The 21,547-nt window shown below is 46.0% G+C and overlaps 2 protein-coding genes across 6 annotated transcripts in view; one reads left to right on the top strand and one right to left on the bottom strand.

The window, feature by feature from the left end:
• Positions 1 to 21,547, top strand: part of LOC123754415 (fat-like cadherin-related tumor suppressor homolog) — a 669,154-nt gene that overhangs the window by 37,342 nt on the left and 610,265 nt on the right. The gene's annotated exons all lie outside the window — the stretch shown is intronic.
• On the bottom strand, positions 10,911 to 11,423 carry LOC138366078 (endoglucanase-like). Its single transcript, XM_069326808.1, has one exon. It carries the CDS (start codon positions 11,421 to 11,423, stop codon positions 10,911 to 10,913), a length of 513 nt encoding a protein of 170 aa, XP_069182909.1.

A 21,547-nucleotide genomic window follows, 5' to 3' on the forward strand; every position in this document is an offset into this window, starting at 1 on the left:
ACATATATATATATATATATATATATATATATATATATATATATATATATATATATATATACATATACATATACATATATATATATATATATATATATATATATATATATATATATATATATATATATATATATATATATATATATATATAATCACTTGCTCCTTTTGTACCCTCTGTAATCCTTTTTGCGCAACCGCTCACAGGATGAGTATGGGGGCGCACAGTAAACTATCCGCCTCCGGTGGCAATAATCAACAATCAAAATGTTAATGCAACAGAGGCATTAGGTGAAAGAAAACCTCCCCAACCATTTCCATCTCACCAGGGGATCGAACCCGGGACTGGCTGACTGTTCAGTTGCATGGGGCTAGGGAAGCTTGTCCTCAATGCTGTGTGAGTTGAAAAACTCGAAACGGGTAAATCACAGGTTGTTCGGGAAGTGAGTTGTAGATGAGGGGAAAACCCCTTGAACCAAGTGCTTGTTGCTACACGTAAGTTAGTTCCTCCCACGACTTGACTTGTCGCAGTGGGAGCCGGTCGGCCGAACGAACAGCACGCTGGACTTGTGATCCTGTGGTCCCGGGTTCGATCCCGGGCGCTGGCGAGAAACAATGGGCAGAGTTTTTTCCACCCTATGCCCCTGTTACCTAGCAATAAAATAGGTACCTGGGGTGTTAGTCAGCTGTCACGGGCTGCTTCCTGGGGGTGGAGGCCTGGTCGAGGACCGGGCCGCGGGGACACTAAAGCCCCGAAATCATCTCAAGATAACCTTCTCAGTGATAACGACACGGCTGAAGCCAGGCAGCCGTGTCGTTACAATACAAAATGTCGTGCATCCAGGTAATGAGTGCCGCGTAAATGCTGTAGGTTCGTAGGTACCGGCTTTAAAGAGACACCTGATAGGCAGCCTTTATAACGGTGTATCGATTTGTGAGGTTTTATGGCCAAGGTCACAGTGCTGGCTTGTAACGACAGCTGTCCGGGGCTGCTGGATGTACTGCTTGTCTGTCGGAGGTGTATCTGGCTTGCTGAGGATCGTGGGTGCAATTTGCAATGTTTTCTGGCTTAGACTATCAAGATATAATTTATTAGAAAATCCTTGATTGGTTTTTAGTGGCTTTCAGATGCATAATACATAAACAAAATGAGCGTAAGTTCTATCAACAGCGGCAGCATATATATATGCAAACTGATCATCCAAAAGCTGCAGTATCTATAGTTACTATGAATAGTAATAAAAAAAATATGGAATGTTTCATGCAAACAAAATACCACTTTTTGTACTATTAATTTATAAAGAAGACAACAACGACACCTAAACGTTCCTAAGCCTAATATAGCAGCTGTATGTACCAAATTACCCTAAGATGGCTTACATTAGGATTGTTTATTTAGGCCTAGGATAGGGTATGTTCATAGTTTCTGATCCTCTTGTTCACATGCCTTACATGCTTCCCCTTCAAGAGGAAACTAGATTTATTCCTCCAAGGAGTGCCGGACCAACCAAGTCAAGCGTGGCCTCGGGCCGGGCTTGGGGAGTAGAAGAACTCTCAGAACCCCATCAACCAGGTATCAACCTTTTTTGCAGTATTCCAAAGGTAGAAAACGAGCTTGGGGGGAGGGTTACAACAGCTAATATTTCGTATATTCTGTCCATAAGTATGAGGTGCAGCACTTGTTGATGATATAAAGTGACGTTCGTCCTCGGTGGTTAAAAGTTAGCACGTGCATTGTATCATTCACGGGGTTGATCCTTCACAAATGCACTTTACTTGGTTGATGGGGTTCTGGGAGTTCTTCTACTCCCCAAGCCGGGGAGTCGAGGAGGAGTGGTCCGGCACTCCTTAGAGGAAACAATCTAGTTTCCTCTTGAAGATGTCCACGGTTGTTCCGGCAATATTTCTTATGCTCGCTACTCTCTTTATCTAAACTAAATATCCAGATAAGCTTGCATGCTTATATCCCCCGCTTCCTACAGCATACAGGCGTCAGTACTACCAACAGTGCCAGGGTGTCCGGTAGAAAACGCTGCGGCGAGCAATTGTTTTTTCCTGTGGTAAACCGCACAAAGCCAACTGTCCCAGCAATTGTGGCAGGACGTTGAGTTGTGGCCGTTCTCCTGTTTCCTTGCCCAGGCTTTTAGCGACCCTTATCGACTCAGACGTTGAGGCCGCGTCATCCAGACTCAGATGTATGAGAGATCTTAACGCTCGGTGGCAACCATTGCGGCCGGCGATATATATCTCCGAGTTGGACTGAGCTATGGCCGTCCTGTTGCCTGTACATGTCTGAGAAACGAGGCATTATTCTGAAGTAGCCAGTGTTATGGGCTGAAGTTCGCCTCGTTTGAAGGCGGTGCCGCACGCCACAATGGAACACAGGGAGGGTTGGTCTCAAAGACCCATTTTGCAAAGATAAATCGCCTCCGGTGGCAGGCTTATGAGCACGTCCAGATAGAGTGGATGTTTTGGTCGATGATTGAGACATAATGGCGTGAGAGGATAAGGAGAGCCAAGGAGAGGCTTGGCGTTGGGACGGTAAATATTATCTTGTCAAGTGGGAGCTACATACAAGGCGGCAACACTGGCTACACCGTACATGGCTTCCAAGTGGCTTTATCACGTGGGCGATTGCTCATCTGCTGTGGGAGAGGGTGTTTGTTGGGCAGTGAGAGTTTGTTTTGACTGTGCAAGGTGGAAGGGTGGTGTTTGCTCCTCTGGCCTGGTCGTCACTACCATCATACCTAGCTGCTGCTGCTGCTGCTGCTGCCTCGTTACTACAAACTTCTGCACCTGAAGTGCCTGCGTACACCTTTCATTATTTGGTCATATTTAATTCACAGATTGTATTGTGTTTAGTAATTTACAATATTACAAAATAATTAATAAACTTACTCTGGTTTGAAAGAAAGTAAAGTTAATTAAAGGAAATTTCAGGTAGCGTCATCCATGGAGTGGCTGGTGGGTTGCCCACGTGGAGGGCGCTCGGCTTTTGTCTTCTTGAGCTGTTTCTTTGGCTGTAATGGCGAATTCTACTACGCTTTTTTCCTCGGCAAGAAGCATTTCCTAGTTACATCCTGCCCCTCAACTCCATGCAAACCTTGGAATCGATTCTGTAAACTGGAAATAAACGTATAGCTGTTCTGTGCGTGAGAGATGTAAACACGAGGGAGGAGTTTACGCTGCCGCCCTTCTTCCCCCTCCACCCCCCACCCCCGCCGACCATAGCCCAGGGCTCTGGGAGGGGGTGATGGAGTAGATCATATCGTTTAGGTGCATATTTGGGCTTAATACGTAAGTAAAAATATATTTTTTAGCTTTCTCTTGACGTTTCTATCATTGTGTTTCAAGCATGTTATAACTGGGTCGTTACTGCAAAACTTTGTCCGATTTGGAGCATGGGGTTTGTGAGTCAATAACGAGATTAGCCGGAGGCTGTGACCAGAAAGATGTAGCCTCCCTCCCAAACTGTTCCCCCAGCTGACTCTTCTCCCTCTCATCTCTTGCCTCCACGCTATCGCCCTCTTGGTCTACCTTCTAACTGAAGCAGTTGACAACAAGCCATTAGCAATGCTTGCCGAGTGGCCAGTAACCCTGACCGCCTGGGCCCGGCTCTGACGGCTCCAACACTTCGTCGCACGCTGGCACGCGACTCGCATACTAAGAGCTTATGTATGAATGAACTACAGATATCAAGAGTATATACATACTACATCTCCCCTTCTCTCTCTCTCTCTCTCTCTCTCTCTCTCTCTCTCTCTCTCTCTCTCTCTCTCTCTCTCTCTCTCTCTCTCTCTCTCTCTCTCTCTCTCTCTCTCTCTCTGTCTCTCTCTGTCTCTCTCTCTCTCTCTCTCTTCTCTCTCTCTCACTCTCTCTCTCTCTCTCTTCTCTCTCTCTCACTCTCTCTCTGTCTCTCTCTCTCACTCTCTCTCTGTCTCTCTCTCTCTCTCTCTTCTCTCTCTCTCACTCTCTCTCTCTCTCTCTCTCTCTCTCTCTCTCTCTCTCTCTCTCTCTCTCTCTCTCTCTCTCTCTCTCTCTCTCTCTCTCTCTCTCTCTCCCTCCCTTCCCTCCCCCTCCCTCCCTCCCTCCCTCCCTCCTTCTCCCCTCACTCTCCCCCCCCCCCAATTGTACGAGTGGGTAGCGGGGGTTGGTGTTGGCTGCGACATCTGTCTCATTACCAGCGAGTAGAAGGCGCCGAAACCGTCAGTGAGCTGACGCTTTCCTTACTTGAACCATAGGCAGCTGGTAATGTGTGACTCGTGCTTCAGTCTTGTATACCCGTCCTCCTCATCCCTCTTGGAACAGGGTCAGGACAAAACCCTTTAGGACAAAACCCGCCTTACCTTGAGGTTACCTTGAGGTGATTCCGGGGCTTAGCGTCCCCGCGGCCCGGTCGTCGACGAGGCCTCCTGGTTGCTGGACTGATCAACCAGGCTGTTGGACGCGGCTGCTCGCAGCCTGACGTATGAGTCACAGCCTGGTTGATCAGGGTCTTAAATTAACCTGATCAGGTTCTTAAACTTCTGGTTCCTTAGATTTCCTCAGGTTCTTAAATTAAAACATGACAAAAGCCCCATTTTTTGTTTTCAGACTTTAATGCCATTATAATTAGGAGAAAAACATAATGTAGGTCATTTAATACACGATTAGTTCAGAAAATTGTAGAATCTTATACAAAATACAATTTAGGTAAGTTAATACTGAAGTTAGGATAAATTAGAGGTTTTATCCCCCGGGAGCTTTATCCTTTTTCCTTGTGGGGGGGTTTTCCTGCACTGTTTTGAACCACCACCATTCAAAGACCCTTTAAGATAACAACAAACATGTACATGATCATCAGAATGTACATACGAATGCCACACATTATTAGACATCCATTTATGTTGACATGTGAACAACCTTACAAACATTCGCAGCTCCTTGCAAAGGAGAGCGAGCGTAACTTTGATACCACACACACACATACGTACATTAGGGCGGCGGTGGCTGGGTGGACAGCACGCTGTACACGTAATCATGTGGTCCGGGGTTCGATTCCCGGCGCCGGCGAGGAACAATAGGCAGAGTTTCTTTCACCCTGAAACCCGTGTTACCTAGCAGTATATAGATACTTGGGAGTTAGACATTTGCTACGGGCTGCTTCCTGGGGATGTGTGTGTGAAAAAAAAAATCAGTCGATTAAAATGAGATAGGTCAACGGGCTCACCATAGTCCGTGCTACTTGGGACTTTTTGTTCCTGGTAGCGAATCTTAAACAACAACATTGATTGACAGTTAAGAGGCGGGCCGAAAGAGCCGGAGCCCAACCCCCGCAAGCACAACTAGGTGAATATACACTCATCCCAGACAGGGCGAGACGGATGGGCAAGTCTCCTTACACTCTTTGCCTCTGTTCACCTAGCAATGATTTTGAACCTGAGTGTTAGTCGACTGTTGTGGGTGGCATCCTGGGGAATGGTCAAATGCTGCATATATCCTCAGGTATACTCGAATTTCCCACAAACGCCGCAGGGCAATGCACGAGGAACATACACATGAAACATGCCGCAGGGCAAAGAAACTAGCGTCACAAGGTCAGTACAACGAGTGGATCTGAAGGTCCCAGAGTTCAAAAAAGGGTTCACGCCCGAAGTCAAAGAGCGGGTTCACGCCCAAACAAAGTAACTACATTTGTGTCAGCAAGGCAGACTGCCCGCCGGCTATCTTATCTCAGATTTTCCATTTCTAAATTGATTCCTTTGACTGTACCTCTCCATCCCTAGGGTCCCTTGATTGTTTCAAACATACACACACACACACACACACACACACACACACACACACACACACACACACACACACACACACACACACACACACACACACACACACACACACACACACACACACACACGTGGGTTGGACATGTATACGAGTGGGTTTAGTTGGTTATAAATAGGATCTGCGTCGTATGGGCCAATAGGCCTTCTGCAGTTACATTTATTCTTCTGCTCTTATGTTCATCTTCTTTACTACAAAGAACTCCTTCCTGTGGTGGCATGATTGTGTTCTCCGACTTCATGTGAGCTCCATTTCTGGCAAAGGATATATGGGACATCTGCTCCAGCTGAGATTAAGAAACTTTAATTCAAATTTTAGAGCGATAATAAAGGGTACGCTAGACAAATTATTTACCTTACAGTACTCTAATAAATATGTTTTTGTCTCGATATACCCGAGTAGATCTGATCTTAGAGAGATCAGAGATCTGATATCTGATCTGATCCTAAACCTAGATGAGTTTAGATTATAGAGTCGTATTCGTAATAACTTTAATCGCATGCATGAGAGCACGCACTAGTGCCTTAGGCGGCCCTCACACCCATATTTCAATTACGTTGATCTCTTTCTGTCATCCTTCATTTAAATCGTCCAATTTGGCGGCATCTGTGCGTCTTTATTGAACCGTTTTTCCAGCCACGGTTGAGCAGGAGCGTTGATCTGAGCGGCAGTGTCACCGCCCACTACTGCCTCCCCGGGAGCACCTTCACGCCTTAATTAAACCTCTATAATCGAGATTGCATCTAGCCCCGTGGACTGGTTTCTAGGGACGATGCACTAAGGTGTCGTGCGCCCCCCTGCGAGGGGTGAAAAAGATGGCGGATGTGAGGGGAATAGGCTACACGAGAGAGTGAATAGGAGTTTGATGGGAGTCGGCTACACGAGTTAAGTGTTGCACAACGCTAAGCTCTGTTGCTTTCCCAACAGGTTTCTCGGAGGTTGGTGTCATAGGATTAATAATTATTCTCTGGGGGGAGAGAAAGAGACGTGATGAAGAAATATTTCCTGTTGGTCATTTCTAGGGATTCTGTAACGCTGTAATTTGTTCGAACATTTTCTGGAAATACTTTCCATTGACTCGTTACAGTGGCAGTCCGTTTGCATCGTACAGTTTATGGACTTGAAATTGAAATTGAAATAAGTTTATTGAGGTAAAATACACACAAAGGGATGAGGTAGCTCAAGCTATTCTCACCCCGTTCAGTACAACGTGTTAGTACATACATAGACACACATCACAAACAATAAACCTGTTACCAAACATTCTGAGAGATAAACATGTACATTTCCTCGTTTATGGACTTTGTTTTCTTTTGTTTGCCGGGATATTCCTGCGCGGGCCCTAAGCCTGTGGCTGGCCCACTAAGTGTTTATTGTTTCTTGCTTTTGTTTTATTTAAGCGGAGTATGAGTATTTATGACTCGTATGTCCGCTTCAGTAAGATTATACCCAATGTGTTTAACAACTTCTTCTCCTCTGTTGAGTCTAAGTTGATATCTTATTGGGCTTGTAACTGTGCACTGTGTTAGACAATGTTCCAGTGGTCTGTCGGGCCTTTCTCCACAGTGCTGACATTTCCTTCTGACCATAAGTAATGAATGAATCAGCCTTCCGCCAAGGTTCAACCCGTCCTCTCGGCTCATACGTCTCAGTTTGCAACCCTTCCTCCTGCTTAGATAGTACCTATTGTGATGATCGTCAATAGTCAGAATTCGTACGTTTTTAGCTTCTAGATAGTAGTGTACTGAGTAGTAAGGAATTGTTTTAAAATAAATGAAGCTAAAACATAAACTTAAATGTTCCTAGGCCTAGTGTAGCACACATATGTACTATATTAGGCCTCAGATATCGTGGCCTAGGGAGGTTGGGATAGGTTAGTTTAGTTTGTCAAAGCAACACAAGTAGAAAAAATAGTTTCCCGGTTTGTCCAACTCAATAGTTCAGATTTCTACCTTCTAATTTCGTTGTTCGTCGGTGCAACGTCTGTGTCTTTCCCTCTATTACAATTTTTTTTTTTTACCTTCCCTCCACCATTTCCTTTTACATTTCTCTTCTTTTCCCTTTCTTCTACACTTTTCCTTACCCCCCCCCGTTTCCTCCCCCCAGTTTCCCTTTCACAAGGCCTACTCTACATCTTACCAGGGAGGAATTTCCTCTGTTGAGACTGTATATATTCCCAGCACGCAGGACTTAAGATGAACGTGAGACGCGCCTCCCACTCCGAACTCCAAAATACATTTCGCATGCAGATTTTTCAAGATGCTGTTGTTATTTCGTTGTTATGGAAATTGTGTTGTTGCAAGACTTTCTCTCCACCATTAGTCCATTGGAAAATACACATGTAAGCAGTAAATAACTTGTCAGACACTTCTTAACGTAGGATCTTATGTTTGGGAAGAGGTTTCTTGAGGACTTTGATCCCGTTATGAATTCCAAGTAGAGGCGAAAGGGGCACTGGGAGGGTAGTTAGTCGAGTCATTTATTATGCACCCCATACCCATCCCGTGAGAGGTGTTGGAAATGGTTATAGAGACACATAACGGGTTCAGGAAATGAACCGTAGGTTGTGGAACCACCTACCTGCTCTGCGGTGGTATTATGCTTCCGGGTATTTGGAATAGGAAGCTTGTGCTTATTGAGGTACTTACCTGGTCCTTACCTTCGCCAGGATGCAACCCTACAACAATTACCTAACTCCAGGATAACAATTTTAAAGCTAGGCGAACAGACACGTCAGTTGAAAGGAAACATGTCCAACATTTATTTCTGTCCTGGCCGGGGAATTGAACTGATGTGAAGTCGAGAACACATCAGGGCAACCGGGCTTGTGTTGGTATGTGGGCCTACGGGCCGCTCCAAGCAACAGTCTAGTGGACCAAACTCTCACCAGTCAAGTCTGGCCTCAGGCCGGACTTGGGGAGTAGAAGAACTCCCAGAACTCCATCAAGCAGGTATCAACCAGGTATCATCAAAATGTCGCTGCGTGTACTATGTTCTGTGGCTCATTGTGATGGTTTCTAAGGATTCAGCATCCTGTCCTGTCCCTGGCCCTTCTATCCCATGAAACACTACCTCTCCTGTGAAGGGGAGGGGGTTAGGGGGGTAGGTTGCAATATGATCCAGAGGGCAGTAAAGTGGCTTGTGAAGCTTCTCTCCTGAACAAGGGATAGGATGTAGATTAAGTGTTCCTGCTCCCGGAGATGAGAACTGTGATCCTGGTGGGTGGTGGGTGGGGGCCACAGCTCTCTCTGGCTCCTACTGTGTCTCCTGGTGGGTGGGGGGTCACAGCTCTCTCTCGCTCCTACTGTGTCTCCTGGTGGGTGGGGTCCACAGCTCTCTCTGGCTCCTACTGTGTCTCCTGGTGGGTAGGGGGTCACAGCTCCCTCCCCCTGCTACTGTGTCTCCTGGTGGGTGGGGGCCCACAGTTCTCTCTGGCTCCTACTGTGTCTCCTGGTAGGTGGGGGCCCACAGTTCTCTCTGGCTCCTACTGTGTCTCCTGGTAGGTGGGGGCCCACAGTTCTCTCTGGCTCCTACTGTGTCTCCTGGTAGGTGGGGGTCCACAGTTCTCTCTGGCTCCTACTGTGTCTCCTGGTAGGTGGGGGCCCACAGTTCTCTCTGGCTCCTACTGTGTCTCTTGGTGGGTGGGGGCCACAGTTCTCTCTGGCTCCTACTGTGTCTCCTGGTGGGTGGGGGCCCACAGTTCTCTCTGGCTCCTACTGTGTCTCCTGGTAGGTGGGGGCCCACAGTTCTCTCTGGCTCCTACTGTGTCTCCTGGTAGGTGGGGGCCCACAGTTCTCTCTGGCTCCTACTGTGTCTCCTGATAGGTGGGGGCCCACAGTTCTCTCTGGCTCCTACTGTGTCTCCTGGTGGGTGGGGGCCCACAGTTCTCTCTGGCTCCTACTGTGTCTCCTGGTAGGTGGGGGCCCACAGTTCTCTCTGGCTCCTACTGTGTCTCCTGGTGGGTGGGGGCCCACAGTTCTCTCTGGCTCCTACTGTGTCTCCTGGTGGGTGGGCTTGAATATTGTCTTTATACGACGACCTCGTTATTACGGCACCAGATAAATATATTAAAAGAAAGTTAGAACGTTGCAGTCCACAGTCCAAATAATGAGTCAGGATATATATATATATATATATATATATATATATATATATATATATATATATATATATATATATATATGTATGTGTCATTTACGCCGCCACTGACGAAACCTGTACATCTTTCGGTAGAGTAAGACCAGAGGCCACCGGTAGACGCTGAAAAGGAAAATGTGCTGAAGGAATGTAAGGAAATACTCTTACCTGTACTGGTAGTCAAAGAATGGAATGAAAGAAGAAAGAAGTTATGAAAGCCATCTCCATCCACAACTTTAAGGCCAGATTCGACAAAGAATTTGAATGGTATTAACCAGGTATCAACCTGGTATTGACGGTTGAATTGTAACGCAACAGGTTATCTTGAGGATATCTTGAGATGATTTCGGGGCTTAACATCCCCGCGGCCCGATCCTCGATTAGGCCTCCTTTTTTGTTACAACCCCCACCCCCCCACCCCAGGAAGCACCCCGTAGCAGCTGTCTAACTCCCAGGTACCTATTTACCTCTAGGTGAACTGGGCATCGGGGTGAAAGAAACTCTTGCTTATTTGTTTCCGCCTCCACCGGGGATCGAACCCGGAACCTCATGACTATGAATCCCGAGGTCTGTCCACTCAGTTGGCTTGAACAGGCCTTGAACACGGGGCATAGAGAGCTAGATTTAAGACTGTTGTCTCTACCTGCTGTTGGTTCAGGGAAGAGAAATGTCTCCGTGGTCCCGGCTCTGACCAAGCCTGCTGGTTTGGTGATCTGGTCAACCAGGCTGTTAGACTCTGCTACTCGTAGCCTGACGTAGGACGCCAAGCCCGGTTCATCAGTTATCGTTTCATTATCAAGTTCTCTATTCAACACCGTCAGAGGTCGGCCAGTTATGCCCCCCTTATGTTCGTTATGTTTAGAGGGAGTGTTGAAAAGTCTTGGGCCCTTCGTGTCAATCTGGAAACCTTCGCTTAATCCGGGTAATGTGATTCGGTAAATTCGTCATATCATTTAATGAAGTGTGAACCAGCCAATCATCGAGAAGTATCGAAGGTGGCAGGGCGTGTCCGTGGCCGCCAGGGTGTCATGAGGGCTGTGGCAGGGCGTGTCCGTGGCCACCAGGGTGTCATGAGGGCTGTGGCAGGGCGTGTCCGTGGCCACCAAGGTGTCACGTGGGCTGTGGCAGGACGTGTCCGTGGCCACCAAGGTGTCACGTGGGCTGTGGCAGGGCGTGTCCGTGGCCACCAAGGTGTCACGTGGGCTGTGGTAGGGCGTGTCCGTGGCCACCAAGGTGTCACGTGGGCTGTGCCAGGGCGTGTCCGTGGCCACCAGGGTGTCACGTGGGCTGTGGCAGGGCGTGTCCGTGGCCACCAGGGTGTCACGTGGGCTGTGGCAGGGCGTGTCCGTGGCCACCAGGGTGTCACGTGGGCTGTGGCAGGGTGTGCCTTGCCGTCCACAGTATCTCCCGCAGTAGGAAATATGACAGCGTAAAACAGACAAAAATGCGCTGCAAGGAAATTGCATGGAGTCTGGAGAGCGTTCACAGAATGTTAATACAACAGCGACCGCCTTCCAGGTGAGCGTTAACGCTGTTATGGTGATAGGGGGCGTGTCTCACCTCCCATGGGGGGAGGTGTTGGGGAACTGAGGGTGTAGGTAACGCTTTTATGGTGATGGGGGAGGGGGTCACCATCGATGCGTGGGGGGAGAGGCCTTTGGGGACTGATGGTGAAGGGGGGAGAAGGAAGGTATACCATGCCTGGTGAGGCCTGGTGTACATGATGTGGGTTCTGGGGAGTTCTTTTCCACACACACCCCCCAAGCCTGGCCTGAAGCCACGCTCCCTCATTACCTATTCCTCCCATCTGCCTCTCGTGTGAAGCATTGCTGCCTCTCGCCACCTCGTCTCTATCCCCAGCCTTCTTACCAAAGCACGACACGCGCGTACGAGAGGAGGGAGAAAGTGGAATGAACTGCGAGAAGGTCAGTCAGTCAGCGTCATTCACAACTTTGAAGACTTGGTGCGACACACACACACACACACACACACACACACATACACACACACACACACACACACACACACACACACACACACACACACACACACACACACACACACACACACACACACACACACACACACACACACGACGAGTCTTCAATCTCTTCAACAAATAATCGATAGGCACTAGGCTGGGTTCCGAGAGCTGGAGTTCATTCCCTGTTGGTGTCGGGTACAACATATAGGTAAGAACATAACAATTTGCCAACGCTGCCAGTTTTATTAATTTTCGAAACTAATGTACACATATTAAACTAAGATTAGTTTATCTTATTAGTCAGATCATATTAAACTGGCTGAACTAAACCTTGGTCACATAATTTTTATTTCTACCAGTAAACTGAACGTGCTGGTTGGAGCTGCATGAGACGTCACTGGCCTAAGTGACATATACAGCCTGTGAAAATATTGAGGCAATACAGTGGGTTCGAACCCTCGTCCCAGGACTACCGAGGCACATCATGGTCTGTTCGGTAGTGGGTATGCCTGGGAAGCCCAGGGATGAGAGTTCGAGCCCGTCGTATAGTCTCATATTGCGTCAATATGTGCACTGTTACCGCCGTGCTTTTTGCATTATTTTTTCAAAATGAACAGATTAGGTATTCTTGGGTAATAACCTTACGCTATAACCCAAGAATACCTAACCTCTGTTATAACTCAAGAATACCTAATCTCTGTTATAATCCAAGAATATCTTATAACCTTGGGTTATTTTCTCATTTTATGTGTATTCAAATAGCGGGCTAGATATTTGCTATTCTCTAAGTTGAGATTCAGGGAAGACCTGGGTAAATACTGGCACGGAAATAAGGTGATTGAATTATGGAACAAATTTCTGTGTGGTGACATGACAGACGTGGTATCGCTTGATTGTTTCAAACATAAGATTATATATATATATATATATATATATATATATATATATATATATATATATATATACATATATATATATATATATATATATATATATATATATATATACATATATATATATATATATATATATATATATATATATATATATATATATATATATATATATATATATAATATAATATAATATAACTGCGCCCCTGGAAGGGTGGCAGACAAGTGGCGTGGGACTGACTATACTTGCGTATCCAACCACATACATCAACCTCTCTGCCGGTCAAGCAGGAGCCGCGGCTACACACACAGAAGAATACAAGTCAACCAGGTACAGGGAATTAGATCATCGGTACAACTTCGTTCCAATAGGGTCTGAGACCCAGGGCCCATGGGGAGAGAGTGCAAGAAGGTTTCTTAAGGATCTTGGTTCCAGGCTCATTGACACTACAGGGCAAGACACTGCAGGGCAAGAAGAGACCCTAGAGCGGCTAAGTTTTCTTTTTCAGCGCCTCAGTGTCGCGATCCAGGGGGGGAATGCCCGCTGCGTCCTCGGTTCCTGCCCGGCGTCGGAGGAGTTCGAAGAAATCTACAGCCTCTAGGAAACAAACTTTCCCTTATGTCCTCTTAATGTTCATTTTTTTGTAAGCTATCATATATGTAACTGTATAACCTTGTATAATAAAGTGCATAACAAAAAAAAAGGGGGATGGTAGGAGAAGTGAACACTCATGCGTTACCTTAAGATTACCTTGAGGTGCTTCCGGGGCTTAGCGTCCCCGCGGCCCGGTCGACGACTAGGCCTCCTTGTTGCTGGTCAAACAGGCGTATTCAGAGTTAAATGACAAGTTTTTCTCTGAATGCTCTGTGTTCCCTTCCTCAAGGCTGTGGGTCCCTACAACTGCACCAGAGGTGGTACCCCCTCTATATATATATATATATATATATATATATATATATATATATATATATATATATATATATATAGTTTGGGTGGAGATAGGAGCCGCTTCGTATGGGCCAATAGGCATTGTGCGGTTACCTATTATGCTATATTACACCCATTAATAAGAAACTATGATGTTCCATCGCTTACGTGTCCCCAGGCACCGCCGGTCCTCGTATCAGCCTCTTGCCCAACGTTCTTTGGTAATTAAGTTAGCTTGGGAACCTTCGCCAGCCATCGCGGCAATATTCCCTTAATGCACACCTAATTTTGACTTCATTACAGCTAAAGCTCTGCCATTTTTAGCGCGGACCCGCAGTGAAGCCCACGCCAGGGAACACTTCGCCTGTAGTGTTAATACTCAACTTTGTCTTTCAGGGGGTAATAGCACGTTCTGGGGAAGTGTCTGCTTAGTTTGTAGTTAATTCAATGCGAAAATTCATCGAAAAAAATATAAGAAGTCCGTTATGTGTTATCTTCTTGAGGATATCTTGAGATGATTTCGGGGCTTAGTGTCCCCTCCTTTTTGTTACACACACCCAGGAAGCAGCTCGTAGCAGCTGTCTAATTCCCAGGTACCTATTTACTGCTAGGTGAATAGGTGCATCAGGGTGAAAAAACTGCCCATTTATTTCCGCCTCCATCGTGGATCAAATCCGGAACCTCAGGACTACGCTGTCCACTCAGCTGTCAGACCCCCGACAGATGCTTTAAGTTGCACATTAAATTCCAGCTGATAAAAGTTATTTTTTTTTATAAAAGAGTTTTGGTAGTTGGTTAGCCACTTTGTTATTACTTAACAAAGACAAACTTTCCACGACCTTGTGTGGAAAGAAGTCCGCGTAGATTTATGGCGTGAGCTTTATGAGGTCTTAGTGACGTCACACACCATGTAGAAAAACTGTTGCCTCTATACTTTCGTTAGGTTAGGATAGATTAAGATAGGATGGGCTATGTTAGGATAGGTCGGCTCGAGTTTCGTTTTAAAGAGAAGAGATGACGGAAGGATTACATACCTATCAAAGGTCTTAGACCTTACACACATGTTTTTTTGATGTGAGGACATAGCGTTTCTGCCCGAAACGCTATGCATGTTAATGGCTTTACAAGGATGTAAAACATCAATGTTATGTACTCTCATAAACCCAAGGTACCTTCTTGTATATAAATAAATAAATATATAAATAAATAAATATATGGATGTACAGTAAGACCAGCACCGTTGACCTGACAGCAGCAACACGACTATCATCTCTTGAGGTTATCTTGAGATGATTTCGAACGTTTGGACATTTTGCCCATTTGTCTCCGCCTCCACCGGGGGATCAAACCCTGAACCTCAGGACTATGAATCCGAATTAAGCGCTGTCCACTCAGCTGTTAGCTTACCTTCCTCATCCAAAAGCCTGATTTGTAAAATAGCTTTTCCAGATTAATACCAAATAGTTGACCACGCTTCCAGGGAACTTTTTTTTTCTCGTCTATTAAAACTGGAACAAGTTATTCGCCACCCATCCCCCTCCCTCCCTCCCCCCCCCCCCCCTGTGTGGCACCCCAGCTGGTCATGCAGCTTCTCCCATTGCCATTTATGTCGCAATTTTTTTTAATACGGAATCGTCTCCTCCGTTAAAAATGCGACGTGTTTGGTAAAAATTAAATCACCACAGAATTGACGGTTACTATGTATCGGTCTCGATAGGTTAGGTAAGTTGCTTGGGTTCCAGCGTTTCTGGTTAGGTAAAAAGTGGCATTTTTTCCCCGGAAGGGGAAGTGAACTATCAGGAGAAAGCGCAAAGCCATTACGACTATATATAGCACTTGGAAGGACTCGGGATAGGGATTGGTGATGGGACGGGGGGAAAGGATTAGTTCAATCCCCGACCGCCCAATCACTTTGGGCGGTCGGGGATTGAACGCCGACCTGCATGAAGCGAGACCGTCGCTCTTGGGGTGTGTGTCCCAGACTAGGTGTGTAGAGGTGTGCTGGTCCTCGAGGACGAGGCACGAGTGACGCAGGAGTTTACGTGCTGGGTCACGGCGCGCACCAGCCCCTTCATCTGCCTTTGTCGACCCCTGCTTAGTATTTATAACTACTCTCACGGCCCCCTTCCCTTAGACTCCCTTTAACCCGTCTCCCAGCCTCCTCCGCCCACAAGCCTGCCGCCCTCAAGCACGCCCCGCCGCCCACAAACGCGCCCCATTGCCCACAAACGGTCCCCATTGCCCACAAACGCGCCCCGCCGCCCACAAGCGCTCCCCGCCGCCCACAAGCGCTCCCCGCCGCCCACAAGCGCGCCCCGCCGCCTACAAGCGCTCCTCGCCGCCCACAAGCGCTCCCTGCCGCCCACAAGCGCTCCCCGCCGCCCACAAGCGTTCCCCGCCACCCACAAGCGCTCCCCACCGCCCAGCGAGTGTCGTTAAGGTAGGACGAAGTTGTAGGAATTACGCGGCTTATCTGAAAATACAAAGCCGATAATGACGTAAGGCTGGGGCGCTTGGAGCAGCGGCCCACTAACCTGGTCCCTGTATTGGCAGAGGTGACTGACTGTTTAATATTAATGTGCCATAAACCAGTGTGCTGGGGACGGGGGGGGGGGCGACGATGGATGGTTAAACTGGTCGGTCTTTATGGTAATGTATGACTGTCCCTTCTCCCTGTCTTCTCCCACTCGCCCTTCACCACCTGTTCCTCTTCTCTTACATGTTCTCTCATCATATTCCTGTTTTTTTTTTTAATATTTCTTAGTTCCCATTATCCGTTTCCCCTCCCTGTTTCCCTTCCTTCACCTCCATTCCCTTCATCATTCTATCCCTCTCTCTCTCTCATCTTTTATCTTTGCCTCGTCGTTCTCCCTCCTGTCCTTCTTTTCCTATCCTCATTTTCTCCTATATTTTCCCCCCGTTTGTCTTCTCTATCTCCTCTGGCTTCTCCTTCCCTTTCCTTCCACTTCACCGTCAATCTCTTCCCTCCCTCCCCTCCCTCCTTCCCTCTCCTCTCTCGGAAACAAAGATGTTTTAAAGACTTGGGTTTCCCGATAATATTGCCTTTCAGATCTTTATTTTGAAGCTTCAAGTTGCTGCTGTCCGTGGTAGCCTATTGGTCTATTCGAGGCACCTCAAGTTCTGTCGAACTACTTGAAACATCCTATTTATATCCACCTAAACTCATTTATATATCTAACCTTCGCTTATTCATATATATATATATATATATATATATATATATATATATATATATATATATATATATACATACATATATATATATATATATATATATATATATATATATATATATATATATATATATATATATATATACACGCAATGCTAGCTAACGGATATACATTTTACGTGTGTTCTTCATAGTGAGCTGCAACAGTACTTTATTGTCTTCTAATATTACCCCGAGGGGTGAGTTAATAGGGAAGTGTCACTCATTCCAAAGTATATAGATTGTGAGATATTGGACATTCAACTATAGAAGTTGAGTAAGGTGTTGTGGTAGTGTTAGTGATGGTTGTTGCTATGAGTGGTGGTGGTGGTGGTGGTGGGGGGGTACTTTTAAATGATGGTCATTATCTTGTTATCTTGTAGTCAAGTAGTTGTCATGGGGTAAAAAGCGGGCTGGCACACACACACACACACACACACACACACACACACACACACACACACACACACACACACACACACACACACACACACACACACACACACACATTTGGTTGAGAAATGGAATACATTAGGCAGTAAGGTGGTGGAGGCAGACTCCATACACAGTTTCAAGTGTAGATATGACAGAGCCCAGTAGGCTCAGGAATCTGTACACCGGTTGATGGACAGTTGAGAGGTGGGACCAAAGAGTCAGAGCTCAACCCCCTGTAACACGGGTTTGAGGTCCCTCTCTCTTTACTTCCTTCTTTCTACTCCCTCTACCCGTATTCTTGCCTTTATTTCTAAACCAAGGGACTCCAAAACTTTTAACAAAGCCAACTCCACGCCACGTGGTCCTAAGACGATTGACCGACTTAGGATTCTACACCCAGTATGACGTGACCTAAGCTCTGAACAAAACCCTAGAGTCACCTCTGCTGCCACCACCAGACCAGTAATACAAGAGCAATGATCGAGGTCTGGATCGATCACGCTAATTAATCAACCTAGGGGCTTGATCCCCACTATAAACGATGACCTTGAGTGTGGAATAAATTACACGGTAATGATGATTCCGATTCGATGTTAGAATCGGCGCCCAATACAACTCTGCCTCGTGTGGACCACGTGACCAGGACAAGTTTACACATAACCAAATGGAAACAATAAAATGCAAATTAATAACAAATTTAATTTATTAAAAGAAAACTAAAACAAAATCTAAATGTGTTCACTCCCTATCACTTTAACACTCCCTACTTGACCTGAATGGCAAATGAGAAGACTATTTCTATACATAACCATAGCAACTATACCTTGGGCGACCAGCTAGATGTCTTGGGGAGAGGTAAGATGTTTGACCTCTCCCAGCTGCTCCCGTATTCACACTGACTTGTCCTCGTCTGGCCTAGCCCAGACTAGAACCTTGTATTGTTCCGCATCGCTTACCCAGTTACTTTAGCACGGTTAAGTTATAACAATTATCCTCTGTTTATACTGAATTGATCCAGACTGGTTGAATTATTTTACTGAATTAAATTACAAACATCTAACGGCAGAGCTGTTCCCGATCACAAAAATGGTTATTAAAACTTTGAGAAATATTAGACATGTCAACCCTGCTGACCTATGACCGCCGGTCACTCCGCCTTAAAAGTTAGATCCGATTCGTGACGTCACTGATGGTGACTTAAACTCAATAATTAGAATACTCTTGATATTGTATCCAGTACTATTATACAATACAATTTTAATGCAAAATGAATAAAGGCTAATTTTCTCTAATTTACTGAATACTATAGGATGATTCATTATACGCAGATATGAACAAAGCGTCGGTTATTTCCACCGCGAATTCCCCTGGGGGTCAGGTCACCATGCGGCTCAGCTTCCCATTCTCTTTTGTCGATAAACCACTCTGGATAATTCTTACAACAGCCTAGTTTGTTACAACCCCCCCGCACAAGCACTTAGTAAACCTTGTTAATTTGTTAAAATTCACGAGGTTTAGTATCCAAACCCACAATTCAACTCATGCCACAAACAAAAGCTAACCTAACTAATAAAATTTGACAAATAATAGTCCAACATCATAATGAACATGTTCATATTTCATAAATTTCTCAGCTGTCAACTGACAGCAATCCTCTAATATCAGGAAACATACATCCTATCCTTACTGACATAGCTAAATAACATGTCCCTACTCTACCATCAAAACTAGCTATTAAACTCTCTTGGCTCTTCACTAGCCAAGTCCATGTGTCCTCTAGAGCCGGCCACACCGTGCTCAAACATAACATTAAAGTTATATCATCAGACTGAACTTTCAGTCATCCGGGAGCGTACTACGGAACTATCAAGTTCACATCCGTGTACTAACCACTCCCCATCAAGGAACACACCTAACGTTTATTACATGTATCTAAAAATAAAAATTCCTATACTATATCACAGGTTTCAGCTGACTGTACAGCCAAGTGTTCTCACTCACTAGAAGTGTCAATGTTTATATTGGTCCGCCTCTCCTGTGTTCAAACATTCTGAAAAAAATAGCACAACATAATTTTCCATAACCGTTTGTTCTGGGCTGAGACAATTACACAGGGGCTTCGATTTTGATTACTGACCAATTTATAGAGTAAAATTCATATTATACCAAAATTATTATTTTAAAGCTGTTTTTCAACATTTATAAAGTATTGATTCTAAATCTGTTTTTCAACATTTAAACAAAAGTGTCCAGATGTTCTTTACACAGATGTTCAGAGCCAACTTTGTTGTTTGTATCAATTGTTCATATTGAGTAATCGAGAAAAAAAAATCGATGCTGCTGGATGCTGAATGTAGTCGCTGACGATGACGGTGTCGATCTTGCTTCTCCCCATGTGTAGACATCAATACCTGGTCCTCTTGTACTCCCATCCGGTACTCCTGAATGACGACAGAGTGTAGTAGAGCGGAGTGCCAAGTGACAGCTGTAGAATACTGTTACTTCGGCCATTAATCTTGCTCTCGACAGTCCACACGCCTTCATATCAATCACAGTTCACACGGCAGTCTTGATGTTAAACTTGTCGCAGATGCCCACAGCAGAGCAGGACTGGATGTACCAACGGTGTCTCTTAGCAGGAGTGGTGTCCGAAGGTCGTAGAGGCGGGTTGCTTGTTTGCAGAACAGGTGAATCTCGTCTTCCATCATTGCTCACGTCATCTCAGGCGTTTCTTGATGTCACCAGGTTACTAGGCCGTAAACACCAACTGTGTATACCCTCGTACCGCCGACTTTAGGCCAAAGGAGACAATTTTGCGACCTTCTATTGGCGAGTCCCGGTACTCTGTAGGGAAACCGTGCCTTCCACCTGTGACCGCCTTACTTCTGCTTTCTTGTTACTTCAGATGACGTAATCATTAATCTTCCGGCGAAATTCTTGAGTACTGCTACGTGCTTTCCATTTCTTGACCTCTCCTCCAACACTGCTGGACTGACTGCAGTCTTGATGACGCAGCAGGTGGGTATTGGTGATCTCGAGACAGCTACCCCGGCGTTGTATGGCACCTCCGGTGACTGCTATAATGTGGGTAGCTCGCTGGCCCTGACAACCTCGTTAGTGACGTGAGGCGTCGGCCGGGTGACTCTTGGACAGTCACTCATCCCCAAAGTAACTGATGTATGGGTTACTGGGTCTGGTGGGGGGAGGGCTTTGTGTAACGTGCCTCCCCCCTCGGTCTTTACAGACAAGGGTTCACGTGTGGCTGGAACAACTGGGTCGGTGTACCAATCAGACCTGGGAACAGACAGACACAACACAGCGGAAGCATAGATATACTCTGGGTTTGGTGGAGGTGGAACCCCAGAGCACGGTAAAAGTTGCTACCTGAGTCAAGTATAGACATAGTACATCTCATTGCCTTTACAGGAAAATCTAATGAATACTAAATTATACTAACCAAGGAAGTTACTTTACTGTATAGCGCGAGATCTCGTCACCATAGGGTGGCGAGACTGCACCTGACTACTGATGAGCGATGACAGAGGGTCATCCTCATCTTCTGACTCGTCGGTGAAGCCATGAGTCAGCACTGCTGAGTCAGGAACTAGACCCGCTGAAGGCAGTTCTAATTCCTCTCTAGCATGATAATGTTTCAATTTATTCACGTGAATTGTCCTTTCCACCTGGTCCTCGAACACTCCTTTTATAACAAGATTAACCGGCCCCGCCCTTTTAATTACTCTATAGGGTCCTCGCCACCTCGGAGCTAGTTTCCTGCTCTGATTGGCGGGCGCAGCCTCATTCACTCTCAATACGAGGCTTCCTTCCTTCAACTCAAGAGGGCGCACTTTCTTGTCATAAAAATGAGCATACCGAGTCCGTGCCTTCTTGGACGCTTCAGCTGCAATATTCCATGCATTTCTCATTTTTCCAAGGACCTCTGAAGGATAGTCCTCCCCGTATGCAACATTATGTCTGTTAAGCAGACCTGACGGGAAATTGCATGAATTACCAGTAAACAAATGAAGTGGTTGGGTGTTAATTGATTGGTGGATGGCAGTATTCAAGGCGAACTGAACATAGGGTAGGTGTTCATCCCAGGTGTTTGCATCATGTTC

This window comes from Procambarus clarkii, chromosome 18 (assembly GCF_040958095.1).
Source record: "Procambarus clarkii isolate CNS0578487 chromosome 18, FALCON_Pclarkii_2.0, whole genome shotgun sequence".
Classification (NCBI taxonomy): Eukaryota; Metazoa; Arthropoda; class Malacostraca; order Decapoda; family Cambaridae; genus Procambarus; species Procambarus clarkii.